Source organism: Emys orbicularis, chromosome 2 (genome assembly GCF_028017835.1).
Source record: "Emys orbicularis isolate rEmyOrb1 chromosome 2, rEmyOrb1.hap1, whole genome shotgun sequence".
NCBI classification, from domain to species: domain Eukaryota; kingdom Metazoa; phylum Chordata; order Testudines; family Emydidae; genus Emys; species Emys orbicularis.
The window spans coordinates 215,209,398-215,219,093 of NC_088684.1; the positions used below are offsets into that span (position 1 = coordinate 215,209,398).

Sequence of the window (9,696 nt, forward strand, 5' to 3'; positions counted from 1 at the left end):
TAGATCCTTTTATTCTTATTTTGTTGCAAAACAGTTTTTGTCATAAATTCCCATTAATGAAAAATGTTGAAGTAAAACAAGGCACATCAAGCTCCATATAAATGGCCAAAACACTCTCCGACAGCTGCCTTCCTCCCAGAGTTTTTCTTATAGTCTTTGCATATAGATAACTGGTTCTTGAGAGAGGACATACCTCATTCTCTGCCCTCTTCACACCATCTTCTGAATTATATTTCCGGAGGAAATCACATTGACACTTTGTTCACTGGCCAACATCCAGAAAACAATCCTTACTACATTGGATTCCATGTTGAAGTGGACACTTATCAAACAGCAGTATTTAGCTTTCTTGTGGAGTTGGTAGCTTTCACTGCATAGAGAATGAGAAATACTGCAATGCCACAAAAAAATTAGCTACTATGACTGTACAGTTTTTAAGGACAATGACCATAAAAATTTGATTAATTCCACAACATTTTAAGTTAAAAGGAGGATGAAACTTTTACTGGATACATTTCTAATGCACTTTACAAACCAATGGAGATATCATGCTCTGCAGTGGATGGGGTGTATGTGGAGCTAAACCGTTCTAATTTATCACCATGAAGAGCTGGACAGTGTTTGCAGAGGTAGATTGCAATGTCTTTTTGGAAAAAGGTATAAAGATATTTCCTAAACTTTTCACCAGCGAAGGCATAGATCACGGGGTTGATACAACAGTGGAACATTGCAATCGCTTCTGTCACTTGGATTGCTAACTCCAGCTGACTGCTGCTCTCACAGTTATTTAGGGAAAATGAATCTTGAAAAGTGAACATGAGAACAACAATGTTGTATGGTGTCCAGAAGATAAAATAAACAATCATTAGGATAAAAATAAGCCTGACTGCCTTATGTTTTTTCTCATTTCTACGTCTCAGTAATATTTTTATAATTTCTATGTAGCAGAAGATCATAATGACAAATGGAACGACAAGTCCCAGGATGTTCATCTTTAAAATCAGGAATTGCCTCCATTCTTTTTCATAATTTGATGGATAATGAGAGCTGCAAGTCCAGCGAGGACCTTCCTTTTGCACACTATGAAATATAAACCCTGGAAGAGAGGCTAATATTGCAATACCCCAAATGACAACACTTGTGAGGATGCCATAGGTAACTGTCCTAGCTTTTAAAGCAAACACTGCATGGACAATGGCCAGATATCTATCTATTGTCAAAAGTATTATGAAAAACATTCCACTGTAGAAGCCAGCAAAATAGACCCCTGAAAGAATTTTACACATTGCATTTCCAAAATCCCACTCACGTGCTATGTAGTAAGCCCAAAATGGCAGGGAAAAAATAAAAAGCAAATCGGAAATTGCCAGATTCAGCAGATAGATGTCAGTCATGCTTCTCAGCCTCTTGTATTTTATCAGGATCAGCACAACGAGCACATTGCCCACCAGGCCAAATATCAGCACCAAGGAATAAAGCGGTGGCACAAAGTGGGATGCAAATTGTTTGACATTATTTGAACATGGTGCTGCATCAAACTGTTCATAGTAATACGTTGTTGTCTGTATCTCCATCTCCGGTTCACTGGTAGAAGTGTTCATTTTGCACTGGCCTAAGAATGAAAAAATGGATGATTATTTACAGGTACTGTATAGTATCACAGTGAAACACAGGAATGAAATACATTGTATTATATAATCATATGTTTGTACAAGCCATTAAAATGTACTGTGCGTGTTGATTTTCACTTTAGAATACCCTTTGCTGTAAGCAGGATAACTGCTGATGTTAAGATGTAAAAACAAAATTGCAGATCACGTTAACAACGAATTTAGAATTAACTTGCTGTTTGAACTTGCTAAATATTGTTTCCCACTTGTACTATGTATGAGAAGTGTTTGTCTTCAGTAAACCATGTGGCACCATAACACAGGTGAAAACTAATTGCTGACTGACTAATAGCAGAGGCAGCTAGTTCCGAGCTGGGATGCTAGGAAGATGGCGTAAGTGGTTTTCAGAAGTGTTAGAATGAACCAAAAAGAGAGCAACAGAAAAGAAGAGAAAACAGTTAATATTTTTCAGCTTTCTGAACCACATTCAGATATCACTAGCCCACATCAAAGCAATAAGCCATGAGTGTGTGCGCATCGGTAGGCTCTGGGTGCAGAACATCTAAGTAGCATTCCACAGGCAAAAATTTGCAAAATATTATTTGTTGAAAATTATTTGTCTACTTCTAATGCTTATTCTTTCAACAAGTTCTTAAATTTCTCACGTAAAAGGACGTCTCTGTACTTCCGTATTTGGTTTCCATTGGTTCAGGAAAAAATAAGGGCCTGGCACTAGGGTCCATTTATCCCACTATGGCAATATAAAGTGGCCTTAATATCAATGTAAATTTATACCTAATTTTATAGTATCAGAGTGGATTAAAGGGGCCCTTGTGTAAATGAGAATAAGGCCTGTACTCTATAGTTAAGAAAATTGTTCCTCTTTGTCTTTAGGACTTATTTTCATTTACACCCAGGCGACTTTAAACTGCTGTAGTCATGCAAAGGAGCCTTGAAGAAAGTGAGTATAAATATATATATATATATATATATATATATATATATATATATATATATATATATATATATATATATATATATATATATATATATTTACTTTAAGGACCTTTTACATCATCAGAGCAATGTCAAGTGGCCTTTCTGTAAATGAGAATCAGGCTCTCTTTTTGTTCTTGTTTTTGTGATAATCTCCTTGTATACAACAAATAGCTGATTTACCTGTTAACTGGGAAAATGTGGAAGAGGAGATTAGACAACCAGAACCTATGCTGTGGAGATTAGACAACCAGAACCTATGCTGTGGAGATTAGACAGCCAGAACCTCTCTTGCAGTTCAGAACAAATCCAAACAGTGAGAAATGTTTATATGTAGACTTTTAATGAAAACCGATCACTGTTCTCTAGCATCCAAGGAATATTCACCATGTTGTGCTCAGCTGCTAACCTGCAAGAGAATTTACAATATATAAATTGATATTCAAACTCCTCCCTGAATGACATCTAATTATTTAGAAACCATCATATTTTCTGTGCCATATTCTTGTATTTTAAATCTTTTGTTTAAAAAAATACTCTTACAATGTCCATTTTGAATGTATCCATAGTTAGGATTGATTATCTTGTTCTAATTACTGGATTCTGCTGACATTTAATACTAGATTATAATGAGCCACTTGATTTAAGATTTTATTTCGTCTTATTGCAATGGCCTTTTTCCTGAACGCTAACATGTTATTTCTTCAATATCAGAAATGCCTACTCTCTGGGGTATGAAAGTTGGTTGGAGTTAATGATTTCATAGATCTTTTCCATTAGTAACACCAGAGCTAGGAAAACTGTTAGCAGCTGTTTGCAAATTATTTGTGAACAAGTTTTGCTATTTAAATATGTTCGTATTGAAAAATATTCAAAAGTTTTATACAAAATATTTCAACCTATGGATTTTTCATGAATTATTCACTACGAGTATAGCTTTGAATATTCATTATTTATAATTAAGGATTTGTACTGTGCAACTGGTCACGTAAGTCACATGATATTGTTTCCTCTCCTTGCTCAGATGACTGCAACTTTTATAAACAGGAGGGTTTGACTAAGGCCTTTCCAGTGTGTGCTGTGGTGTGGACGCATCTACACCAGTTTCTGCGAACATTCTTGCAAACCAAACAACTCATACAAATGTTTACAGAAAACAAATTAAAAGGTTGTAAATACTGAGGCGTCTTTCATGATTGAGCAAAGGCTACAAACATTCTTGCCTTGTAGCGTTTTGAATGACTGTACTATATTTGAGAAAAGACAGAAGTTTTGGGTGTGATGTTTGCCACCTCATCTGCAATGACAGTTTTAGTGGAGGAGCAAAGTACACAAAACTCTCGGTGGTGATAGTTAATACTGCACACATCTTTTGTTGTGTTTTGCCTGCTAGGTTGGAATTCAGCTTTGTGGCTGTACAATCTTTCAGGAGGTGATTTGCAGCACAGTTCCCCAGTGACGTTGTGGCACCATCTGCGTGCATCAAGAGGAACTCTTCATTCAGTGCTTAATTCATGTCCCTCTCTCGCTGATGGTTAAACATTGTACAGCCTCTGGTTTGCTTGGCCTGTTTAACCAAAAATATATTACTTACAAATAAATCCCACATGAAAAGAACATTAAGGCTGCAAAGTCTTGCACTGTAAAGTCAGGAAATGTCAGAATGAAGGTTGCCTGTTAGTTAACGCACTCAGCTACAAAGTGGCTCATAGAACTCAGAGCCCTAAGGTAGGTCTGTGACATACTGGGGCACAATCCAGATTAATGAGTAGCTGTGTCACTCCTGCCTGTAACCTGGGGTGCCCTTTTCAATACCTTGCTACTGTAGCCACTGAACTGGACTGCTCACAAACAGCCACCAGCATGTAAATCACTCACAGGCATGTCTATTTCTGCTGCAGCCAGTCAGCCACACCTTGGCTCTTACCAGCTTTAAAGATTACCCCAGGCTGACCCCAACACACTCCCAGTCCCAGATTTCCCCCCAGAAATGTATGTCCTGTATTGCCCAGTGCTCTCCTGGATAGTACAACTATATTAAGTCAATTATTCCTCTAAGGGAATAATATCCCAATTTATTACCTTAAATAGTTATCCAGACACTTTAATTTAAACACACTGGATTAGATAAAACAGTAAAACAAATTTATTAACTACAAAGAGAGAGATTTTAAGTAACTACAAGTAATAAGGCATAAAATAGTTACAAGAAAAATAAAGATAAAATGCTTACTGGTATCTACTTAAGAAACAATACTATACTTATCATTTAATACATGGCCCCATGTTTTATTTATTGTGCACCGTCCAAGCCCTGCACTGAACACATAATTAATAATTTCCTAAGACTTTGTATGGTGCTCATCACTAGACCATCTGAGTGCCTCGCAAACATTAATAAGTTTATCTTCAAAACATCCCTTTGAGGTAAAGGATATTATCCTCATTTTACAAATGAGGAACTCAGACATAGAAAGATTAAGATAAATAATGTCCACTCATTTTGTGTGCTGAATTTGAGATCTTTAGGGCTGATTTTTCAGACCATTTAGCAATATGTAACACTTCAAAGCAGAGCTCCCATTGACTTCAGTTGCAGTTCTGAGTGCTCAGCACTTCTGCAAATCAGATCCTGGGGTCTCAAGCTGGGTACCCAGAAAAAAAACCACACACTTAGTGACCTCTTGTGAAAAGTCTGATTTACGTGACTTATCAAGAATCCCATAAGAACTCTGTGGCAGAACTGTCTGTAAGATATAATCAGAAGAACATTGTGACCATGCTTTTGTTCTGAACTTGTCATTTCATTTCAGAAGCTTCAGTGGCTCCTATTCTCATGATGCTTTACAATTGATGTTCGTAATGTGAAATCCAAGATCGTTCTGTGTGTAAGTCCAACGGACCCATTCAGGCTTCCTCATGCAGAGCTAGCCTACCATTCAAGAATAAGAGATCTGAGTTTTCACGTGTCTTAGTTTCTGAGCATACTGATGAGATGAGTTTCCAGGGGTTCCATAATTGTGCTCACAGCTGAGTGATTTTTGAGGGCCCTTTATGACTAAATTTGCTAATAGGGTGAGTTTTGAGGGTGCCCTGTGCCTGAGCTTGCTAGTAGGAGTTTTCAGGGTCCCCTATACCTGAATTTGCTGCCAAGGGAAAAGAGTAAATTTTGAGGGTTGCCCTTACCCCCCAAATTACTATGCGCCAACATTTTCTTATTTATTTTTTTTAAAAGAATTCCTTCAGTCCTTTGGTTTCCCCCCCAACCAGCTTCAGTGATAATGAGGATGTGGGACAATCACCTCAAATGTCTCTCTCCTCAATCTGCATTCAAGGATGGCTGATGAGTTTGAAAGAGTTGGATGAATCTCCAAACATTCACCAGACTGAGATAACAGGTGGGAATAAGTTTTGAGACCCCATCTTTGTAGCTGAGGGGCTTCTACTGCTTCAGGTAGAAATGCAGGATTGGGTGATCCAGAGCACTGAATGGCACATTAAGAAACTTAAGCTTCTGAGCTGAAGCCTAATGAAGTCAATAGGAGCTTGTCCATTAACTTCCGTGAACTATATATTTCCACCAAATGAAGAGGGGCTACTTCTCTTGTAGCTTTTTGTGCTAAACTCTACCATAGTCACCTGTTTTCCCACAATTGCAGCAGAATCAGGCTTTCTTCTTCTCAATATGTGAAGAGGCTGATAGATGGCAATCTCATGTAGCTTTTCTCTTATGAACTACTGTAATATCCCACGTAGCACAAAAATCTAACACCAAACAAACGAACAAAAACTGACATATGAAACGTTCTGCTTTTAGGCTGCTGGTGTCAAAATTTGTTCTATGCAGTGTTCTTGTAGCCAAGTCGGCCCAGGATATTAGAGTGACAGATAGAAGTTGGTCCAATAAAATATATTACCTGATCCACCTTGTATCAAAATTTAGTAGAAGTGTTCCCTAATTCAGAATCCAATTTTGTCTGCCTCAGCATTTTATTATACTTTGTGTACAGTTGCTCTCACTTTAAAGTCTGTCAGGGTTGTCTACAGAAGCGACTCTACTGAAGCATGCAGGATAACCAGAGCCTGTCTGCCATGAAAAGAGATAAACCATTGAGAAGTAAAGGAGAAGGGGGGGTGGGGGGAAATCAAGTACTTGGGAGAAAGTTCCATCCCCCAACACCAATCTTAAAATCTGTCTGGAAAATTTCACTATGTGAAGACCCTGTTTAGTAGGGATGATAATGTCCATCTCTGAGGGATGTCTCTCAGCCTGTTTTGTGTTTAGAGATAGCTCTGTTGTGAGAACGCATTGGTGACAGTTCCCCTTCTCTGGATCATGTAACCTTCATATGGTGGAGATTCAGAGGGTACGTTTTTTGAGGAAATTTTGACAAAAGCAGAGCTCTAGTATCAAGATCCTTCTCATAAGAATATAAGAATGGCTCTACTGGGTCAGACCAAAGGTCCATCTAGCCCAGTATCCTGTCTTCTGAAATTGGCCAATGCCAGATTCCCCAGGAGGAATGAACAGAACAGATAATCATCAAGTGATCCATTCCATGTTGCTCATTTCCAGCTTCTAGCAAACAGACACTAAGGACACCATCCCTGCCCATCCTGGCTAATAGCCATTTATGGACCTATGCTCCATGAATTTATCTAGTTCTTTTTTTTACCCTGTTATAGTCTTGGCCTTCACAACATCCTCTGGCAAAGAGTTCCACAGGTTGACTGTGCGTTGTGTGAAGAAATACTTCCTTTTGTTTGTTTTAAACCTGCTGCCTATTAATTTCATTTGGTGACCCCTGGTTCTTGTGTTATGAGAAGGAGTAAATAACACTTCCTTATTTAATTTCTCCACACCAGTCATGATTTTATAGACCTCAATCATATCCCCCCTTAGTTGTCTTTTTTACAAGCTGAAAAGTCCCAGTCTTATCAATCTCTCCTCATACGGAAGCAGTTCCATACCCCTAATCATTTTTGTTGCCCTTTTCTCTCAAACACTGTCTCCAAGGCTAAACCACAACTGCTTCTATCTTATGTGCAAATCAAATGTGGGTGAGTAGACAAATGCATGCAATAAAGCAGTTATTTTCAACCTGTGGTCCGCAGACTTCGTCTAAGATTTTCCTCCATCTGAAATTTTTAGGGGTCCGCAAATGAAAAAAACTTGAAAACCACTGCAATAAAGTATCAACTTTTTGCAATGAGTACAAAACTAGAAACATATTCTCTAAAATACCTGCAGGAAATTCATTCCTCTCATCCAAACAGACATTCTTAGTTAAGAAAGATTCCAAGGAGTAGGATCTTCTATACAAATCGCAAAGGAAATCACTATTTGCATGTATTTTTTAAGAAATTGAGTCTAATCATTATTTCTGCTTGTGTACATTCAGAGAAGAGGAGTGTTCAGCTCTTGAAAAGAGGTCTGTCTGCTTGTCACTTAACAGTAACCCAGGGATGCATATTTTAGGCATCTTTAGGAAATGCTGCCTGCAGAATCATCCCCAAAGAAACCCATATTCTCGCACAGTTAGTTCCCACAAGCTTTTGGGGGGATGGTTCTACAGAGGACAGCTATCTTCCTGGCTTCTTCCCCTCCTGCTCTCCACCCACCTGCTGAAACTGCAGAGCTATTGATGGGGAAGCCTGGAGGGTACTTTTTGCTGGGGGGTAAAGTGTGAATTATGTCACTGTTGTTCATCTTCCCACACGCCTTCCACACATACAGGCCACTTTTGCTGGGTATTGTTGCAGTTTCTGGCTTGTCTGTATACATGGTGGGTGACTAGATGGTTTAGACGTCAATCTAGTTAAAGCTTCAGACCTTGAAGAAGGGGACTTGTCACCAGCTTTTACCCCTTCAAGGCCTGGAAACATCCTTGCACTCAGCATTTTCAAAAGTTCAGCAACTCTGTAGTTTGGCTTTCATTGTGTCCACTTCCAATTGATCTGTCATCTTGTCATGTAGAATTCATTAACAAAAATACTTGCAGCATATGCTTCGCTACATGAAATAGAAAATATGTAAGAACCTAGTTTTTTTTCAAATTCTTGAAGTTTCTGTTTCCAGTTGGGTTTGTCAACTTGAAAATTAAAGTATTTCTCTTCCATACTTGTCCAATCTAGAAACTCCGGAGACAAAATGACTTTAGATTGTACAAAATTCTTCATATAACTCATCCATGTCAGTAACCTTATCAGTTTTGCATGCTTCAGCTTCAGTAAACTCTTCAAAGGAACACTTTTGCCAATAAGACAGTTGCTTGTGCACATTGTTTTCACTGAGGTTATATCTGTTTTGTAAATAATTTTGAGCTCGCTGTTAAAAAAAAAAAGCAGAACCTATGTTTCACACTTCCTTCATTCACTTTCACTGAGATTCTTTAGTTTGAAAGTCACAACGTAACCACAAATGTTTTCATTTATTCTGCATTCTAGTTTCTTGTCTACACTGGATATCAATTTGAACAGTGAAGTTACTGTGAATGAGTTTGACTCCAGAGCTTTAATAGTGTCTGAATATTTTTAGAGCATGGCTCAAGAAGGAACAGTACAATTCAGCAATTTCATTCCAAAACAATCCCATATTACTCTAGGACATTCATATGTCTCCAAAGATTGAAAGTGACTTGTAAGCTCTTTCCAACACATTGCTACTGAGTTAATAGCAAGTACAAGTGACAGCCAACGTGTGACTACATGACATAGAATTTTACTGTGTTCTACCCCAGCAAATTTGCAAAACTCTTTAAGCTGATGAATTCTTAGTGAGTGAATGTTAAAATGGCTGTAAACTTTTAAAACTAGGTTTTGTACATCAATGTTGAGTTTGGTTACTGCGCATCTTGCGCTGTTGTGTGTGATGAGCTGAACAATGGGCAGCAAAAAGATCATGGTTTTTCTCTTTCAATTTTTGTAAAACACTGTTAAATATAGAAAAATTAACACTTGTGCTGTCTGTCTCCTCTTAGTGTCTGTTAAGCGGCTAAGAGGAGAAATTAAAGAGGGTAGGACTTTTCAGCTTGGAAAAGAGGAGACTAAGGGGGGATATGATAGAGGTATATAAAATCATGAGTGGTGT

The 9,696-nt window shown here is 38.1% G+C and overlaps 1 protein-coding gene across 1 annotated transcript; it reads right to left on the minus strand.

Moving 5' to 3' along the window:
- Window positions 1-527: 527 nt before the first annotated feature.
- LOC135874243 (C-C chemokine receptor type 5-like) lies at window positions 528-1,601 on the minus strand. Its single transcript, XM_065399014.1, has one exon. The coding sequence runs from the start codon at window positions 1,599-1,601 to the stop codon at window positions 528-530; it is 1,074 nt and encodes a 357-aa protein (XP_065255086.1).
- Between the last annotated feature and the right edge of the window lie 8,095 nt (window positions 1,602-9,696).

What these genes read in the sequence shown, in the direction of transcription:
- LOC135874243 (XM_065399014.1), bottom strand. Translation starts at nt 1,601, where the DNA reads ATGAACACTTCTACCAGTGAACCGGAGATGGAGATACAGACAACAACG.